The 21,556-nt window shown below is 44.3% G+C and overlaps 1 protein-coding gene across 4 annotated transcripts in view; it reads right to left on the minus strand.

The window, feature by feature from the left end:
• RPRD2 (regulation of nuclear pre-mRNA domain containing 2) overlaps positions 1 to 21,556 on the minus strand; it is a 162,620-nt gene that overhangs the window by 60,902 nt on the left and 80,162 nt on the right. For 3 of the 4 annotated variants that reach the window (XR_011200055.1, XM_069218561.1, XM_069218558.1), the window contains exons 3-6: positions 15,758 to 15,858; positions 13,966 to 14,034; positions 9,283 to 9,338; positions 8,372 to 8,498 (exon numbers count right to left, since the gene is read on the minus strand). Coding sequence is in view for 3 of the 4 variants with exons in the window: in XM_069218561.1 (XP_069074662.1) it covers positions 8,372 to 8,498; positions 9,283 to 9,338; positions 13,966 to 14,034; positions 15,758 to 15,858 (353 nt within the window). In the remaining variant the exon portion in view is untranslated. The remainder of the gene's footprint in view (positions 1 to 8,371; positions 8,499 to 9,282; positions 9,339 to 13,965; positions 14,035 to 15,757; positions 15,859 to 21,556) is intronic. The other variant, XM_069218560.1, reaches the window with a different exon arrangement.

Raw genomic sequence — 21,556 nt, forward strand, 5'->3', positions numbered from 1 at the left:
TGGAGTAGCCTTGATGCAAGAGATACAGGATGCGGACAATGCTCAAGGATGCTAATGATGTTGGGTAGGTGATAAGGTGACTCTCTGGGGCTACTTTGAGGTCCGCGGTCCTACTGAGGTGATTCTGGTCACAGGGATCAACGGCCTTCCAAGTCCTCTTGGGATCAGCAGGCGTCTAGTCGCCACTGGGCTAACAGCCACCTCACACAGCGTATACTTTCTTTTGGCAATAACTTTCTTCTGGGTGACCAATCTGCACTCCAAGGACTCTATTGGATCCAGTAGACTCGGGTGAAACTTGTGAGCATAGGGTCCTGGTCTCTTAGGCTACACGGAGGTGTGTAGAGGCGACATGGGCTACCAAGTCACCCAAGCAGGTTTCTTCAACTTTTGTGGCCCTGTGCTACGAACAGGAAGTCCGCCAACTGACTCTTGGAATCTCAGCTTCTGGCTGGGCCCAAGGGGCAACTTCCCCACAAGCAGGACACAGCAGGCAAAGTCGTTTTTTTCATTAGCCCAAGGAGCAGCAGGTGCAGTCCAACTTCAGTGCACTCTGTCAGTTCCAGTAGCTGCAGGGCAGTTCTTCTTTAGTCGCTTTCTCCAGTCAAGTGAGATCTGATTTCTGGTTGCAAGGGCTGTTGCTTTTATGTCCAGAAAGTTGTAGGAAAGTACTTGCCTGGCATGTTACCCCCATTTTCAATGTATGTATGTTTGTTTTTGCCTATGTGTCACTGGGATCCTGCCAGGCAGGGCCCCAGTGCTCATAATGTATGCCCTGAATGTGTTCCCTGTGTGGTGCCTAACTATCACTGAGGGTCTGCTAACCAGAACCTCAGTGTTTATGCTCTCTCTCTGCTTTTAAAATTGTCACTGCAGGCTAGTGACTAATTTTACCAATTCTCATTGGCACACTGGAACACCCTTATAATTCCCTTGTATATGGTACCTAGGTACCCAGGGTACTGGGGTTCCAGGAGATCCCCATGGGCTGCAGCATTTCTTTTGCCACCCATAGGGAGCTCAGGCAATTCTTACACAAGGCTGCCACTGCAGCCTGAGTGAAATAACGTCCACGTTATTTCACAGCCATTTTCACTGCACATAAGTAACTTATAAGTCATCTATATGTCACCTATTTGTCTAACCCTCACTTGGTGAAGGATGGGTGCCAAGTTACTTAGTGTGTGGGCACCCTGGCACTAGCCAAGGTGCCCCCACATCGTTCAGGGCAAATTCCCCGGACTTTGCGAGTGCGGGGACACCATTACACATGTGCACTACATATAGGTCAATACCTATATGTAGCGTCAGCATGGTAACTCCGAACATGGCCATGTAACATGTCTAGGATCATGGAATTGTCACCCCAATACCATACTGGTATTGGGGATACAATTCCATGCACTCCTGGGTCTCTAGCACAGAAATCGGGTACTGCCAAACTTGCTTTCCGGGGTCTCCACTGCAGCTGCTGCCAACCCCTCAGACAGGTTTCTGCCCCCCTGGGGCCTGGGCAGCCTGGTCCCAGGAAGGCAGAACAAAGAATTTCCTCTGAGAGAGGGTGTTACACCCTCTCCCCTTGGAAATAGGTGTCAAGGGCTGGGGAGGAGTAGCCTCCCCCAGCCTCTGGAAATGCTTTGATGGGCACAGATGGTGCCCATCTCTGCATAAGCCAGTCTACACCGTTTCAGGGATCCCCCAGCCCTGCTCTGGCGTGAAACTGGACAAAGGAAAGGGGAGTGGCCACTCCCCTGACCAGAGCCTCCCAGGGGAGGTGCCCAGAGCTCCTCCAGTGTGTCCCAGACCTCAGCCATCTTGGATACAGAGGTGCTGGGGCACAATGGACAGTTCTGAGTGGCCAGTGCCAGCAGGGGACTTCAGAGACCCCTCCTGATAGGTGCTTACCTTTCTCAGTAGCCAATCCTCCTTTCTGGGCTATTTAGGGTCTCTCCTCTGGGCTATTCCTCAGTTACCGAATGCAAGAGCTCACTAGAGTTCCTCTGCACTTCCCTCTTAGACTTCTGCCAAGGATCGACTGCTGAGTGCTCCAGGATGCCTGCAAAACCGCAACAAAGTAGCAAGACGACTACCAGCAACATTGTAGCGCCTCATCCTGCCAGCTTTCTCGACTGTTTCCTGGTGGTGTATGCTCTGAGGGCCGTCTGCCTTCACCCTGCACTGGAAGCCAAGAAGAAATCTCCTGTGGGTCGACGGAATCTTCCCCCTGCTAACGCAGGCACCAAACTTCTGCATCACCGGTCCTCTGGGTCCCCTCTCATCCTAACAAGCTTGGTCCCTGAAACACAGGAGCTGGGTCCAAGTGTCTCCCACGGTCCAGTGGCCCTTCTGTCCAAATTTGGTGGAGGTAAGTCCTTGCCTCCCCACGCCAGACAGCAAACCTGTGTACTGCGTGATCTGCAGCTGCTCGGGCTTCTGTGCACTTTTCCAAGACTTCCTTTGTGCACAGCCTAGCCTGGGTCCCCAGCACTCCGTCCTGCATTGCCCAACTCGGTGAGTTGGACTCAGACGTCGTGGGACCCTCCTTTGTGACTCTGAGTCGACCACTGTCCTCAGGTCTTCTAAGTGCCTGTTCCTGTACTTCTGCTGCCTGCTTCTGTGGGGGCTCTATGAGTTGCTGATCGCCCCCTCTGTCTCCTCCTCCAAGGGGCGACATCCTGGTCCCTCCTGGGCCCAAGCAGCACCCAAAATCCTCAACCACAACTCTTGCAGCTAGCAAGGCTTGTTTGCGGTATTTCTGCGTGGAAACAACTCTGCATCTTCCAGCACGCCGTGGGACATCTTCTATTCCAAAGGAGAAGTTCCTGGCACCTTCCGTTGTTGCAGAATCTTCGGCTTCTTCCACCCCGAGGCAGCCCTTTTGCACCTTCATCCAGGGTTTAGTGGGCTCCTAGTTCAGCCTAAGCTGCTCAGCTATAGCTACCTCGAACAGCCTAAGCTGCTAGAAACACCTCTATTCTACTAATAAAGGATAACTGGATCTGGCACAAGGTGTAAGTACCACAAGAAACCCACTATAAGCCAGGCCAGCCTCCTACAAAAGTGCCTTCAGTGGTGGTCATGGTCACTAGCCAATGGGCTACTAGGTTTTCCTCCCACCTAATGACAATTTCCTGTAAAGTGTGGAACCTAGCTATCCCAGAGTGCGCTATTCTGTCAACTCGCAAGTGCTGCAGTCCCTGAGTTGACACCCTAACTTTCAGGCCCTGAGTACCACTGGTACTATACGCTAGGTACTTCGAGGTAGCTTATGCTAACTGGGTATAAGCCAATCAAACATGCACCAAAGTAGCAGTATCTGTTCAAAACTTTGGTTGTTACCATACAAAAAGAGCCACTTCCTTACAAATACACAATAAGGATATGGTTCAATGGATTCATTTAAAAACTGATAAGCTCAGAAGTGGTTCATTCACAGCAGATGTGTGAGCCACAACGTGACATTTATTTTCCAATTCACAGGGTCTTTGACAAATAGTGGATTTACTCATCTGTTTAAACAATACATTAAAGCAAGTACAGCACAGGGACAGTGCCATTAGAAACAAAAAAAAAGCGACCCCATCAGGCAACTAATTTATGGAGAAGTTGTGTACTGATATTGTGTTTACAAACGTTTAACAGTCTATCCCCAATACATGCATAAACTGAAGACTGGAATGTGAAAAAAACAGAATTTGCTTTTGATTCAAAGGTTTGGGTGAGGAATCAGAGGCTACAATTATGTGGCTGGATGCCGGAGGCCAATGGGAGGTTGAATGCCGCAAGTCTGGATTCCAACTCAAGGTGAGGAGCGGGGAACATTTTGACACAGCAGGCGTACACTCTTCCACCCTCTGCTGCATTGAGGATGCTTTTCTATTGTCTGAAATAGAGGCTGAGGCAAACAGCGCATAGAAAGGAGTGATGTCCACTTATCGTTCTTCCTGTTATAGTAGCATATTAGTCTTGCAGCTTGCATTTTGAGAACACAGAGTGATTTCAGGGAGGCGAACAAATAGTGTGACCTTACAACAGGTCCAAAGAAGGATTGGAGCCTGGACCAAACACAGGTTTAGTGGTAATTTGCAAAATCAAATAACATTGTTTTTGAGAAGCGGCAGAACAGGAGTGGAATTAATGTGTTTTTGAGACTTCTGGCTTTTTCTCCTGTATACGCTCACCACATTTTATTTTTAAACAAGCAAAGCACATGTAACCCAAATTAAATTGTGCACCAGCTAAAAGGATTAAGTGTTTCAAATGTCAAACTGATTAACGTGTAGACAAACACAAATACTAACATCTTACATCTCCATCGAGAAGAAGCCTCTTCAAATCACCACTTAAAAACCAAATATGAAATTAATGTGTAAAGGTCGGAGGTTTCAAACTGGATAAGACTGATGTGAAAGGAAAGGATGATGCTTATGAAGACAATAAAAGATTAAAGCCTTTTTGGGGTCTCAGAGTCAAGACGGCGAGCAAAGAATGCAAGTAGAGTGAAAGTCCACACAACATCAAAGGGAGTCGTGATTTTTGGCAAGAAGGAAGCTTGGGTCCATAGCAACAACTTGTCGAGGAAACAGATGGTGAATCGCAGTTTCCCTAGGAGTGCCTGGAATTCACTCATATTACAAGCAGACGTAATCGATATGCGTAAGACAGTATTCAAAGTCAAGACACTCAGCAAGCAACTGCGTATTGGCTCAAAGGGAGCACACGATGTTAGGACCAAGTTAAGGTCCCAGTGTAGCATCACAAACCGCTTGGGAGTGTCAAAAATTTCCAATATTCACGCACGTAGGTGTAGACCACACACATATGCGTGAAGTTCAGTGTCCTGCAGCTACAACAGAAGATCCTCAAATTAGCAGGAGGACAGATGCTCAACTCAGAAGTTCCAGAAACCATACTCCAGAGCCCAATCAGGAGCTACTGGGATGACTTGTGTCCACTTGTTCTTGATCACAGAACCCCACACAACCCTGCCAGTTGCCACTGTAAATGTTGGTGGTATATTAAGTGATAACCAGGGCCTCTTAATGGGCTGCAGGAAGGCCTTGAGAGACAAATAGCTCACAACTCACAGCAGATGTGTGTAGAGACACGTTTCTGTCTGAAACCAGAGTTCGAAGATTCCACCTTCAGATGACCTTCCCAGGCCAGCAGAGAAGCGTCTTTTACTACCTTCAGCTCTGGCCTGCCACTGCACCAACTGCATTCAAGCAGCCACTACTGAAGTTTGCAAGCCATCTACTCTGCGATCTGGGTAAGATCTGTCAGATTTCCTTGGTGCGGCCCACTGGAACGTCAGATTCCACTGCAGAGCCGACATGTGCCAACTGGCATAGCTGAGAAGGGTGATGCAGGAGGTTAATATGTCTGAGTTGTTCTCACAGATATACAACCATTGTGGCGGAAGGAAAGCCTTGAACTACATTGTGCCCAACATAACCTCAAATAATTGGAAGCCTCTGAGGAGTTAGGTGCGACGTAGGCTCATTGATAGTGAAACCCAACAGTTTCAGGAGGTTCACAAAGGTCTAGGGGTGATTTACAGCGGACTGTGGTGCGCCCACCTTCAATAGCCAGTTGTCTGGAACAAACTATGGGTGCTGGTGAGGTTGAAGGGAAGCACTGAAAACTGAAAATGTTCTGGGCCTACCTTGAACTGCCAGTAACAAAAAACTGGCAAAACAAAACATGCGTCCTGCACATTCAAGTACACCATCCTTTCGCTCGGATACAGGGCAAACAGAAGCAGCATGACCATTTTTAATTTGTCATTCTGCAATGAGACTGAAGGTCCTAAATAGGCCCGAGACACCTCCCTGTCCATCTCTGGCTCAAGGAAATGGTGAGAATAACATTGTTTTGGTGGTTATTGCAATAGGTGAACAAGAATGGTCGGACTGATCTCTGCTGCCTGCAGCCCTGCTTCAAAGGCCTTGAAAGGCCAGGTGTGGCTGCCTAACTGGTTGAGAAGATGGTCATTGTCTATACACCCAGCCTTTAGAATAGTATCTGTACATTTTAAGTAACGTGGACACTGCTTGGCAGGAATCAGATACAAGGGTCTTCTCAATGAAATACCAAGGTCAACCAAACAAATGCAAAACGGCCCGAGAAACATGAATGCAACAATGTGACCAACCAAATGGTTATTTATTCCAAATAATAATCAAAAAATGTTTCCTTATGAAAGCACTGTATAACAGCACAGTGGGAGTGAGTGAAAAACTTGCTGGGTGCTATCTTATCGGTGATGCACACATGACAATAGTGATCAAAAGTGTGTATCTGGAACCAAGAATAGCACGTCCCATTATTGGCTAATCAATAATATAGATAGGGTCCACGATCTTAGTGAATGTTTTGATCCTTAAGATAACTCGATCATCATCAATACTCTAAATATAACCGAGTAAAAATAGGCCTCGCATAAGTCTCAAGGGGTAATGCAAAATGAGCAGACCCTAGGGCATGAAACCTGAGGATAATGGTCCAAAACTCTGGGTGGAATACACCAGAAACCAAATGGATGCGTCCCAAGCCATGGGAGACGATGCTTGTCTGCTTGAAATGCAGCCGTAGTGTTTACCCAAGGTACCTGACAAATCTTGGGTTACCATGTTATGTAGATACATGGCCAATTAAAGGGTATATAGATGAGGGAGGCCTGCACATCCCTGCATGTTGGAGGAGGACAACACCGGTGCCAGGCAAACCATGGAAGTATCAAGGTCATAGTGGATAATATATTTGGCCACATCTTGGCCATAATGAATTGTTTGTGCCAAAAGGCACAAAGGTCTTTCAGGCCTGCCGGCAAGATTTGGCTGGCCCTGTCCCATGGACATGCATGCATAGACCCAGTAAGCCAGCAGCATTCACCAACAGCAACTCCAGACTAGTCAAGAAAAATGTAGGCATGCCCAAACTCTCCCTTGTCTTAGATTCCGTAACTAGAGGACTTTGGGGAACAGATTCAGATTCACTACACCAGTTGAAGCCTGAATCACAACGATCTATAATGTTTGGTAAGAAAATCGGGATCGGCAGGATACGGTCTGTGACAACTAGCCACCTGCCTATTTAACAATGAGCTGGAACCAGGCTTTGCAAAGGGGCCATCTGGGTATGGAGGAGAGCCTTGATAAAAAAGAAGCTCAGCAGTAGCTTGCCCAGACTGCAATGTATCTGTCGGGACACTTGTTTTGGTCTCAGCTGATGTCTGTAGATCTAGACTACCCTTCAAAAGAAAAAACTTTCTTCTGTTTGTAGCCCAAGAGGTGAGTCAAAGCATTCCTTAGGAGAGGTGTCAAGCCCACTGACCGCTTGCAAATCCAAAGAAAAGGTCCTATTTGCATAGAAAGTGGTAGAAAGTTACCGCTATCATCATCCTGGGTGTCCCTTGTTCCAAATTCTGACAATGCGAAGACCACAACTTTTTCTTGCTTTTCGCGACGTGCAGCTTTGACTGACTTTGGGAGGATGATCACACATTTATCACACACCTTCGAGACGTGGTCGGAGCCCAGACACCCAAGACACGCCCTGTGAGGCTCTGCTATCGATATTTATTTTCTTCAGTCGCAGCATGATTTGAAACCTGTTGTGCTGGGTGGGAATATCATTTCCTAGAACACTGCACTTCATTTTTAGAAGTGGCCGGAAAGCCAAGAAATATGGGGACGGAGTTCCAGGTCGGAAGATGTGGAAATAATGGAACATAATTGAAAGGTACAGTGGTGGCACCTGTATGCAGCTCTAGTCTTTCACTTTGAGTGGTACAAAGTCAACATGGAGCCACACAGTGCCACCTAGTTGCGTACGAAAGCACTGCTGAAGACGTTTCCTGAACAAGCCTGGGAATTATTCTAAGGTGATGAATCTACATTTAGAAGTGTCAGTTGGAAGCTGCAGGATGACAGGAGGACCAGCCATCTCTTGGTATGCATTAATGATCTGGGACCTATCACTTACTGATCAGACAAGCCTCCACTCCTAAAAGGGAAAGAATAATCATTTCTTCTATCAACTCTTCAGCCTCCTAAGCCCTCCTTTACAGAGCTATTACTGACAAGTTCCACACTATGTCTTCTTTGTGTTGCTTTATTTTCCATTCTCCTTTGTAATCTACTCATAATACCTATTTTTTCTATTTAACTGTATTACTTCTCATGTAGTATTATTTCCTAACTGGACCAATTGCTACATAATAGTTATTTAGTAGGTTTCCTTTGCAGAAGTATCAATCAGGTACAGACGTGGCTCTCACTTAAGAGGAGCTTTAGCATATGTTAAATATACACAAAATGTATAGAAAAAATATAAATGAAGCAGCAACAGCGCTGCTGGCAACAAATACCTTTCAAACGTTTCAGTGTCTCGCTGCTGCAAACATCCACTCTCATTGTGGAAAGCTGTTTTTCCTTCAAGTCAATCTGGTCCACAGAGCATTTATAGGCCAACAACTCTTCGATAAGGGCCTGTGGCTGAAAATAAGGTATAAACAAAACAAAGCAAAAAAAAAAATGAATTCAAATGTTTTCCCCTTAAGAATCATACAATCAGGCTAGAACAAATGCGCAATTTCACAAAGACCGAAAGGTGCCTCACTGACATCACGTAGGAAAGACAGTCTTAGACAACCTGTTGAGCACACTAGTTACATTGAACAACATAAATGGACAATTACAAAACTGTAGTAGGGTGAAATGTTAATTTTTGAACTCCCTGCTTGCTTATCAGTCCAAAATACCAATGAATGTGGATGGTTTGTACCCATTTTGTTTTCAATCAGATGCTGTCCTGCTCAGCAGTGATGCACTGGTAATCCATATCTGATTCACACTATTAAAGTACAATGTAGACGCCCAAAGGGTTCAGAATCACACAAAGGCACTGTAGTATGAAACATTCAAGGTTTGTCATGCAAAGCACCTTTCCATAATAACTACTTACATTGCCAAGTATTTTGATTTTGCACTGAGTACAAGACACTTGTGCCTAGGAGCTGAAAACACACATTGCTCTAAGCACTGCTGAGTATTGCAATTATTGAGACTTGCTCTTATGTTTTTACTGTTTGTAAAGCAGAGCAAACTTGCTATTCAACCCTAAAGCTCGAACAAGGCTTACAAACTGCAATACAACATGTTATTTATAATCAAGAAAGGACTGAGGGGAAAACAATACATAAAATGTGTTCAATTCAACATCTGTACAGAATAATACATTCCAAGATTGTATGTGCTTCACTTCACAGTTGTCACTTACTCTGAATTCTGCAACAATTTTTGATTTCAGTATTGCTTTTGGATTTACAGCTGCCACTGAAATACAATGCATAAAAACAGACATTAACATTTTAGAGATATTCATGAAATTATTTATTTCTTTTAAAAGGACGGCAACCAAAAATGCAAATACCAACCCATATTTAGTTGAGTATTTGAAAAGCAAATTAGACTAGAAGGCTGTCACAATGCTGTAGGTTTCAAAAGAATCAAGTAGAGTACATTTGTCATTAAAAGGATTGCAAGTAGACCCTAAGATCGGCCAGCTTGCTATTATTATCCAGTAATGGGTCTTAGAAAACTGACACACTGAAGTGGTTCACTGAGTGCTCCCGGGTTCTGTTTAACTGTGGATGACACCCTGTGACTGATGGTCTACTTCAATCTCCTCTGATCTTTTTAGGAGAAGATCTGACCTCTCCACTGCTAATTATTTAAAGTAAAGGGGGAGGGGGATGTTGTCAATATGCACAATGATCAAATTTACTTTAAGTACATGCAGAAAATTATGGAAATCTAGAAGAAAAGTTGGCCAAGATCTTTAAGCCTCTGTGCGGTAGACACAGAAATTGTGTCTCATTAATGAGAAGCCAGGAGAAACCTAGTGTTGGGCCCCACAAACCCCTCCATTTAAACTCCCAATTTGGCCTCATGTCAATTCATTTACACTCCCCGACATCATCCAACCTGAGTAGAACCAAAGTTGATTATTGCCATCACAGGTCAAATTAAGAAGGTAGGAGTTCAAACAGAAGAAAGCGTAGTAGAAAAATAAAACGGGCATATTCACTCCTCTGTTCAAAAGTCTCCGATTTAATTCTCTGAAGACTCATTACCAAGCAGACTGCATATTATGAGCTGGGTGATGTTCAATATAGTCAGGTATTTAATCCAGCCATATAGGGAAGTGCTGCACGGTCTCCAAAAATACATTTAACTCGAGTTTTAACACCGATTGTTTGCAGAGCTTATAGAGTATTCTTATCCATGAGAAAACAATGCAGACTTCAGCCAGAGACAGCTTTCTCAAAAGTTGTATTCTCAATGTATGAACTAACGTACTTCAACAGACACAATCCAATCGGGAGCCCAGAAACAGCCCTACATCATGCCCTCTGTACTGTTAGTCACAAAAGTGGATAACCAGACCTATTTATTAGACAGTCTTAACATTTATGTGGGAGACTCATGTCCTTGAAATGCTTTCTCTGACATGGGTTGAATGAAGAATGGGCACAGAAGATGATTATCTAAAAAAAGATGTAGAATATTCAAGCAGAAATACCACGGCAGCCGCATACTTCATCTTCCCAGCCAGACCCTTGGACACAAAGATGCATGGGTTCAGAAAGAGGCTTCAGCCACATGGTCACAAGAACGTTCTGACAACATGAAGGATGTGTCTTACTCATTTTGGGAAGCATGCATAAATCAGTGAGATGAAGATTTGTTTTGTTTATTAGAAGTTACCACAAAGGCTCTAGCAACAGACACATGTATTAAGCCTGTCTACTTCAAATTTACCTTTCACCCTTAAAGGAAATGAGTATAGGAAGCAGAATTCAACTCATACTTTTTCATGATAGATACATGGAATAGCACAATGTTTGAACAGAATTTATTATTTATTTATGTTGTTTTCTATGAAAAGTAACTTGTACAGTTAGTGCTTATGTGGTATTATTCACTATTTAATAGCTAAGCAAAACAACCGCATCTGCCACAGTTGGCCAGAATGCGAGTGTCCTCTATCTTTGAGAAGTGCTGCAGACTCATGCTTTTGAGAGTCGCTCTAGAGAGGAGGAAAGATATGCATACAAGGCACTTGGAAGGCACCATACATGTGACTCATTTGGCTGTCCTATTCAAAGAATGGGACAAATACTTTTCCCATTATGAAGAAGCAATTTTAGAAGATTGAGTAAATTGTGAGATTAATCCACTTAATGCCAGGTTCTTGAGGTAGCAGAGATAAGGGGTTATGGTCATTGTAGGCAGAAGTGTAAGCAGAAAACCTATTGGAAACAGAAGATTCAAAAAGTATAGAGCAAAAGAGGAATAGTGTGGTGAGCATTAATGATGCTATTGAGAAGAAGCTTGAGAGCATTTCTATTTATTATGTTGAGCGCATGGCTATCCAAATAGGGATTACCAGCACTGCGGAAGAAACAGATTTCAACCTCAATCAGCCTGGCAGTGCCTAGTATAGCCAAGTCATCAGACGTTTCTGGAAAATAACTTCAGATGGGCTAAGACAAAAATGTAATAGGAGTGAATTCCACAACTTCAGTGACAGATATCTGAACGATAGTCCTCCCTGTCTAGCACAGGATATTTAAGGAACCTGGCCCAGTTTGACATTTGCTGAGAATAGGGATCTTGCAGGGAGGAAAGTGGAGACCCGAGTGTTTCGTGGCTCTATAAGTGAAAAATAGAGCCTTAAACTGAATGTGCTTCATAATGGGAAGTCAATACTGTTCCCTTAGCTGAGACTCAACAGAAGAGAATTTGGGATTATGGCCTAGGAGACGTGCAACTGTGTTTTGAATAGTTGGAAGTCTTTGTAAGGAAGCCTTCAAGAAAGGACGTTACATAATCCAGGCAGGAAGTGATCAAGGCCCGAAATTATGGTTTTCTGTGTGGAACATGGTAGGAGCCAAAGAATGTTCCAGGGGCATTTTAGCAGGCCAGAACGGCAGGAGGTCACCATAAAGACCTGGTGATCAACAGTAAATTGAATATCCAACCAGATATCCAGTTGGTTCACCACTTGTTTGGCTGCCGGAACAGTTCCAAGAGCATCTGTTCGGTTTTAAGATCACAGGGGTATTGAGTATGCAAGGTTAAGGGGCAATAACTTTAAGTCCAAATGTCAATGTGAGGGCAGGCTGCAGTGGTGGAGTCGGTGAGATGCACTATAAATGAAAATCCAATGAGGACTCTTTGCTTATGGTCAATAGGAAAAATGGAAATGAGACTAATGTCCGGAAGATGAAGAATACAATTAAAATGAGTCATGATGGTGCTGATGGCAACTAGGATGAGAGGAAAAGCCCCCCGAAAAAAAATATGTATACTTCTTTTGAAGGGGATTAAGTATCCAAGGTTTTAGAATTAGAACCATCCACTTCATCCGACTGTAACTGAGCCAGAAGTGGTAATTTTGAGTCAAAAAATGACACCCCACGAAGCACAATAGGCCTCAAGCAATGCACTTATTATTTAGGAAACAATGTTTGACTCATTTTTAATTAAGCACCTGTTGTCCCCAGAATATCCTCTGCACAATCATGTCACGTAGTATCTGGGCTTTTAGGTTTCATCTGGAAATTCTGAAAGCGGTCAGGTAGAGATTACAATATGAATGTTTCACTAGCAGATAAACTTTCTCCACTCCATTACCCTGTTGGATGCGAAGGTTATGACATTCCCAAGCAATGGAGGAAAAATACCACTGTAAGGAATTGGACAGAGTGCTAAAATTATGACAGGGTAGAATTATAGACTTGGTCCTCTCACAAATTGTTTTATATGCATAGGTGGATGAAGAGGAACTGCAGCAAGCTGTTTGCTTAGTAATGCAAACAAATATGAACCTACAGGGTACACTTATTTGCAAATTAAATTCTCATATTCCACTAATATTCAGGTGGAAACTAGATCTAGCAGCATGCAAAGTACATGTTTTCTTAAAAAATAAAAAAATGGAATGATTGATAGAGTTAGAGTGGAAGTACACTTTTGACATTGACAAGACAGTAGCAGCAGGCACTCCAATATGGAGAAAGCAGAATTGTTTCCAGACATGATGGAATTGTCAGTGGATTATCTGATGTTGATAGCTCCCTGCATAGATGATGGGCCCTTCAAGGGAATTTCATGATTTAGAGTTGCAGGAACCTTTAGCTCTGACTGATCTCATGTGTTAAGTTTCTTAAAAGAACGTTCTGAAAAAGGATTACACTATAAACAGTGACTCAGCAGTTGCAGTAGGAAATGCTTTGGGGATGGTGGTGTCAAAGTTAGGATGTATTGGTGAGCAGACTAGAGACATGTGAGGGTAATGAAGCCGTCTTTTGCAAAGTACTCTTCTGTCTGGGATGTTAATGTAGTGTTGGATGTGCTGAGAGTTGGGGGAGAATGCCTCTTTGGATCAGAGAGTGCCACCTTTGAAGGGGACTATGTTCAGTTTGCCACAGGAGGATTTCAGACGTAAACCCCGTGGATGTGGCAAACGTTGCCTAGCAACCTGCAGGTATGGGTTTTTTAATTGCAATAAGTAAGATGCATTCCAGAATCACTTTCATTCTCGTTTTAAGGACAACAGATTATTTGTGGTCATGCAGAGAGAAACTTGGCCCATCCCAAATAAAAGGAAACATTAGGACATGTTAGTGCACCAAAAAGGAATGGGGCACTAGTGCAGAGCTCAATAGACTGAAGAAAAGAAAGGGCGGTGGCTAGTGGCCATAAAGCAGGGACGGCCAATGACATGCAGGAGATAAACACTGAGAACCCCCTCTTAATGTGTCACAATCCCCCCAAGATTAAGTGAAAGGAGAAAGACATAAAAGAAAGTATAATTGTTAAACGTGTATGAAAACAGGGAATGTGTTAGACATGTCCATTGTAGACTCAGATAAGTTTCTCTAGTCTTTCTCACCTTCCACAACTTTCTCCGTTACTTTGGTCCGGCTGCTCTTGCTTCGTTCGCGCTTCCCCCAGCCCGTGTCTTATAAAAAGAAACAAATTAAAAGCAACAAAACCTTCACACCCAATTCCCATTCAGGGAGATAAATATTCCAGTAGCTTTAATGGCCACACATTGGCCCGCTGCATTAAAGATTATCAAGTGCATTTGAGAATCCATCTTTTGTCATAGATTGCATCTTAGACTGAGCAACGAGAGACTTCTGGCAACTCTATATGCAAGACAGTGAAATTTATTTAAATGGTGATAAAAGCACTAACAACCTTCAAAACTACTTATACAGTATAAATTATTTTAAAACCTTAAGTCCGAACATATTTTGCACAACTGCCAGTGAGAGAAAGGCAGATTTTTCACCTAGCTGATATAAAAGGGATGTTTAAATATTTTTGATAACAATAGTAATTAAATTTCTTTACAAAATACACTACATGTTGTGTCCATCAGATAAATGATTTGGAGCATATTAGAGGAATCAGATCAGCAGGAAATACAAGAGGATGAGTACAGATGTAGGTTTGCTATAATCCAGGCTATTTCACAACCCAGTTAAAGAAACACAATTCTATAGTTATATTCTACCCCAGTGTTTCACAGCTACATGCATGTTTTTATTGAAACGTTGGTATATTTAATAGCAATGTTTCCTCCAGGTCTCAATCTGCTTGTTTTCTATATTTCTGAAAAATTTTCAGTAGGCTAGGCTAAGGGCCAAACGCTACAGAAAGGAGTGAAAACGGCAACTCCAGTTCTAACTATGGTTTGGTTTAATCTCCCCTTTTCACATTAAAGTACCACTCAGACCAATCTTAACACCTTGTAAATTAAACCACCAAACATCAGTGTTTAGAAATAACTCACTCTGGAGAGCAAGAGGTGTATACGGATTACTACAATTAATATTAGTATAATAAACTTTTTTTAATACTAATGAAGACAGGTACAATTCTGCAAACCTAAAAGCTTCACAAACTGCTCTTGTAGGTCTTTATTACAACAAAAGAGACCAATACTGCACAAGAATAGAAAATTGCCTCAAGTAGGACAGGCGTGATTCTTGATCATAGGCAGGACCGTTTTATAACAAGCAGGAACTGACCACAAAAACTTAACCCACAGGAAAATAAGAAGGCAAAGGCGTTAATTCACTAAAGACCAATTCAAAGGCTAATAATGGTATAACCTTAACAAATTAACATCACAAATTGCATCTATGCCAGTTGGGTCTATAAAAGGTTTTATTTTCACAAATTATTGTGAGAATTTCCCAGTGAATCAAGTGGTTGACAGAATAGAGGTTCACGTCCCACATAAAACAAGTGGAACACCCACCCAACTGACAAAAAACAAAAGAAGCAGAACACCCTAAGATGCACTTACAATGTCAGGAAAAAGCATGATTCAAGACAATCTCTAGGAATCCTTTCAAACATAGTAACACACTGACTGATCAGTTGGGAAATAAAAGCAGACATTTGATTCATGGTTAACAAACTGATATTTAATATGGGGACAACGGGAACCCCTATTCGTAGCAATCAAGGAAGCCAAGCTTATCACTCCAGCTGATGCAAACATGGACAGCTCCACAAATCTAGCATTAATAACTATTAGATTTTTCTTTTTGATATGATTAAACTATATTTATCAGGCACCTTATGGTTGTTATACACGTTCCAAAACATTCCACATATCATATGACCAATACAAATCTGAACACATATTACAAAAGAAAAATACATACTCAAACCACCTTTAAATGATGCAATGGTCTCTTCGGGATAGACACCTCTCTCTTCCCAGATTTTAAAGATTCGCTCGATAGATTTGAAAATGGAAGGATCACTATTAAAAAAACAAATAGCAAAAACAATTTTGAATAGAGGTCAAATAGAGGTCTAGGACAGGGCACAATATTCACAACAAGCTTTTGCCAAGACTAGAAATCAACTTCTAGTGAGCTACAGCGAAAAGGTACTGAAACATACAAAGCAGTGCATAGTAGAGGAAAAGACTAGTGGGTGGAGAAATCGAACACAAATTAGGCAACAAGACATTTTTAGTCACAACAGGGGAGGGAGGGGTTCTTATCTGAAGAATGACATGATTGCGGTGTCTAGAAAAAAAGGACAACAAAGTAGTTTTTGTATTTTAACACACACAGTTCAGTAGATTACAGTTTATAAATCGCATAAACCCAGGAGCTCCTGGATGAGAAACAAATCATTCACAAATACAATATTCACTATAATTTCAACGGTCGGATGTTCGCTGTGGAAATAAACCTTAGATATATGGATGCAAAGCCACTTGGAAACCAAAGTCTCCATCATCTGAATCTTCACTGAATTCATCAACATTACATATTTTTCCAAATGTGTATGATACAGAAACCTTACTTAAAATAAACATCTTTATTATTATTATTATTTTTATTTATTTTTTTACTCTGCCCATCTTGTGGCTCATTTTTGGTTAAAATCTACAATTGCCAATGAAAGCAATCTGTTTTAAAACATGTTCAGCATCTTTTTAAAAGCGAAAAAAATGAAAGGTTGAGCGTATGTACAGCAATGCAGTATTGGTGCCTTTAAGGGAAGATTCCCAAGATTGTGAAGTAGGATTATTAATACAATTTACTTAGTCTTTGGATTTTCACTAATGTTCATGAATCCCGGACACAAAAAACAATACTTCTCTGAGAAACCTCTTTGATCAGAAGTATGGACTTTAAGGGCATCTGTACTGGAGCATCTACAATAGCACCAAAATGTATTTTTTGTACTTGAAGTAGTAGTTCTGCATACTACTTAAAGTAGCTGAGACCTATTAGAAGTAATGAGGACAGGGCGTGGCCGAGGTGTCAAGATAGAAGACGCACCTTAGGAATGCTCCCGACCCCTCCGTTATCCATCTCTATCTGCATCCTGACGAAGGGATATCCCAAGTCACCCAAATGCCTGAGCTTTTGGTCCAGAGTCTGACATCATCACCACCCCCCTCCCAACCTCACCTCTGGGACAAGGCGGGCGGGGGTGGGGACGGGGGGGGAGGGGGGGTTGGGCACAGGTAGAGACCCCTGAATGTTCCACAAGTGGACCATCCTGGAGATGAGGCAAAAGAACAATCCGAGACGAGGCGGAGTCTTGGACCCGGGGCAATGAAGGGAGCTACTGGAACAGAGCACCTTGCCTGCTCAGTGAAGCCCCCTGAAGATGCTAAGAACCTCCTCCTCTTGGGCACTTCTACTGAAATCAGCTCGTTCAGATCCCTACACTCGACTGCTCGTGCCATTGTGCTTGAGGTAAGTGGGTCGAGACACAGAGGCGAGCCTGGTGCGGCTACAGAGTGATGGAGACTGAGGCCGTGAACAATTATACTGCTTTTGGCACTACAAACAGTGGCAAACCCCTCATCACCAACTCTGACAGAGCCCGCTGTGCGTGCTTGACCTGACCCCCCCCAAGAGCTTGGTAAACCGAGGTGTCTCTGGCCTTCAATTGCCGTTGTCTCCTGGGGTAAAAACACCAATATTGTCCTCTGGGCTCTACTGCTCATGCTGTCACGAGAGGGTGACAAGCGGGTTGAATGGCTACACTACATCCTCGTGTCAACCTCAACATGGGCAAAGATAGAGCTCCTCAACTGCCCACCCATGCATGGACCAATTTACTACCGGCCCGCCGACAGCCTCCAAAGGGGGAAATTGATCCGGTAGGACGAACCACCCGTACGAGGAACTTGCTACGATTCTTTAGCCGGTCCAGTCATCAAGAGAAGCTGTGGAAACAAAGATTGGAGGGGTAAGGGTTGACGTCGTGCTTTGCCAAGATCTCCATAATGTCACGTCCAGGCTCATGGAGGCCAAAACAAGACTATCTGAGGTTGAAGATAAAGTGAAAAGCCTCAAATCCCCAGATCTCAACTCTTCTGGTGCGCACATCAGAGCTAAACCGGTGTGCCGAAGATGCCGAAAATCGTTCTGGACGTAACAATGTATGCATTACTAGCATCCCCGAAGGCATGGAGGTCCAACCCATGAAAGACTATCTAGAAGGCTGGTTTAAAACTTTGATGCCTTCGACTTGCCTTTCGCCCTGGTTTGCAATCAAGCGGGTCCATTGGGCATTGACTATGTGGCCTTCACACGGCCCTAAACCCAGGTCAGTAATTGTCCGTTTTTTTTCTTCTTCCAATTTTCGAGACAGGGATGCAGTCTTACAAGAAGCCCGGACCCGAGAAGATATCCAATGCGGGAATGCTAAAGTCCTTCTTTTCCCGGACTATACTAAAGAGGTCTAACAACAGCGCAGATTATAACTTAAAGGTTCAACAGACACTCAGGGCGATGGGTATAACCTACCAACTCCTGTTTCCAGCCTAACTCAGAGTGGTTGATAAGGGCAAGTCATGGTTCTTTGAGACAACGGGATCTGCATGGGAATGGCTTACAGAAGAGCGTCTGCTGACCTGTCCTGGGTAGAATCATCCCCCTTCCACTGCCCGGGCAGACTTGAGACTTGGGCCTTGTCTCAGTACAACTCAAAAGGAATGCACCTGCTCTCGGAGGCACGGGTCGGCCCGGGGGATGCCATCCACATCTCTGCCGCAAAGGCGCCATGAGGGCTCCCTGTTGGCGACGGCGAGGAGATATCATTGAAAAGGCCCGAGACACCGCACCATCGAAGCAGTGGAGAGGCTCTCCCTGATAGTAGGCACTTTAATAGTGACACTAATCTATCCCGGAGTCCCACATTTTGACATGTTTCCTATGTCCAGATACTTGGCACTGTGGATTGTGCTGTATGAATATTCCAGCTGTTGGGGTGATCTATTGTGCAACTGAATCCTAGGTTATGGAAGGGTGAACCAGTGTCCGTTAATTTTATGTTATGATTATTACAGAGGGTTTCTTATATATGGGCATCAGATGCTTCTGTGGCTAAGTATGGGGAGGGGGATTGGGAGGGGGCGTAAAGCATGTTTGAGGGAAAGTTAGTATCCCGGTTGGTATGGGTATGTATCCAATACCACTTTGTTGCGTCTTCAGTAAACTTAGGCACACATTCACAGGGGCAGACACTAGATATTGGTGGCTTGAAACTCCAGAAGCTTACACACACCTGACGCATGCAGGTGGGGCAGTGCTGGTGGATGGATCCCTCCCCCCGAGATGAACATTAATCTGCAAAACTAAATGGTTGTTTCCCCTACAGGTGCTATCACGGAGCGTTAATGGTCTCCTAGATAAAGTGAAACACATGGCTGTGCTCACCTCTGCCCACCGCCATCAGCCAGATGTCCTTTTACTACAAGAAACTGACAGTTTGGAAGAGCGATGCCCCTTTTTGGCCTGGCGAGGCTATAATAGGATCTACCATGCTGGGTTCACCCAGGGATCTAGGGAAATGACTATTCTCCTGAAGCACACCTTCCCGATGGAGGTTGATCAGGTGGTGAGGGATGGGCGGGGGTGGTTTGTGGCACTGACCGTACGCCAGAGGGGAATGAGTACACTCAGTCTAGGGAATGTCCCCCCCATGTGCCCATACTCCCGGGACCAACAGTTTTCTGAGGGAACTCTCCGGGGTCATATTGGATCGACTCCATGGGCAGACACTGATAGGAGGCAACTTCAATGCGGTCCCCAACCCCCACACCTCCAGATGTTGGGCTGCACAGCAACTTTCAGACTGGTTGTCATCCTTAGGACTTTGTGATGTGTGGCGGGTCTGGCATCCGAATAGTCAGCAATTTACTCACACATCACTTGCACAACATATACTATCTAGAATAGATTTTATCCTGATGCCTGCCACAGATTGTGGTACCCTTTCCCACATACAAATTCTTCCCAGAGGTATATCTGACCACACCCCAATTCCTGTAACTCTTGGATCGACTAGAGCGGGGAATCGTCCTATGTGACGGCTCAATGCCTGGCATTTGCAAAACAAACCTTGCATCCAACACCTGCAGACCGAGCTTCAGGCATACTTCGACATGAATGATAGCTCCGTTTCGTCTTCCAGAGTCCTCTGGGCTGCCAGTAAGACAGTGATACGAGGTCTTGTCAAAGGTTTTATACACTTCTCAGGAGCAGACACGTATAATGCAAATCACACAATTGGAGGCTCAAGCTCTCCGGCTTGAACAGACCTTGACAACACAACCCTCTGAAACAGCCTCCCATTAACGGACACTGTTGCAGGAGGAAATGCGCAGCCACTCGATGGAGGCAGCAAAGTATCTCTGGCAAACCTCCATGGCCAGTGTCTATGGCTTGGGAGGGGGCGGGGAGGAGAATAAGAATGGAAAACTGCTTTATTGGTTGGTTTCCCCATCAGCAGTTATCCCAAATTGTCCCCAAAAGTGTAGATATGGAGGGTAGAAGGGTGACAACACTCCCTGAGGTGGCTGGAACATTTGCTAAGTACTACCAGCTACTTTATACTGTCCTAGGTTTAGCAGATTAGTCCAAGCATTATATGTTAACACCTTGGCCAGAGTCTGGATAAATGGTATCTTTTCCAATTCCTTTCACATTTGCAGAGGAACCCGTCAGAGCTGCCCCTTGTCCACTCTCCTCTTTGCCCTGGCTATTGAGCCACTGGCGCAACGGTTTAGGAGCTACTGTCTCTTTAAGGGATGGAGATGGGACACCCATCCCGAAGATCGCATAGCATTAAATGCGGACAATGTCCTTTATCTGGCAGACCCGGCCACCTCCTGCCTGCGTAGTGTCCACCTCTTGCGATGTTGTGAAGAGGCCTCAGGTCTCCGCATGAACCCCTCTAAATCCTTCTTGATGCACCTAGCACCGCTGCGAGACTGTTTTGCATGGCAAGAGGTGGTCCCCATCCAGAGGCTTAGTTTTAAATATATGAGCATCTGGGTGGCGCTCCTCCCTGAGATTACCTGGACCCTAAACCTCTAGCCACTGACTTGGCAAGCACATGCAGACCTGCTGAGATGGCAGTCCCTCCCACTGAATGTACTGGGTTGCATAGCGCTCTTTAAGATGATGATCCTCCCAAGATTCCTATACATCTTTCAGAATATATTGGATCCAATGACACGTCCATGGTTCCGTACCTTGGACAGGGCCATAACATCCTTCCTTTGGTGGGGCACTAGACATAGGTTGGCAATACATCACTATCAGAGAGGCCAATATGATGGTGGATTGGGGCTGACTCATCCACATCTTTACTACCTGGCAACCAAACTCCTTGTTCTAAATGACTAGTTCAGTAGGGGGTGGTCAGACCCGCCATGTCGTCTTGAACTCACGATTTTTAGCTTCCCTCGGACATTGGGTATACTTTAAGGTTCCCCGGTTCCCAAAACCATGGCACCAGGGACCAAGATTGTTTTCTCGGCGTGGAGGGCGGCCCTAAGGCACACTTGATGGGTGAATCTCCAGACTCAGCAGACTCCCCTTTGGAGAGGTGCCTGGCTTTGAGAATGAGCAGCACTGTAAGGATTTGACAAGTGGGATCTGCTGGATATCTCTCACCTCGGGGACGTATGGAAGGGAACA

This window comes from Pleurodeles waltl, chromosome 12, assembly GCF_031143425.1.
Source record: "Pleurodeles waltl isolate 20211129_DDA chromosome 12, aPleWal1.hap1.20221129, whole genome shotgun sequence".
NCBI lineage: Eukaryota > Metazoa > Chordata > Amphibia > Caudata > Salamandridae > Pleurodeles > Pleurodeles waltl.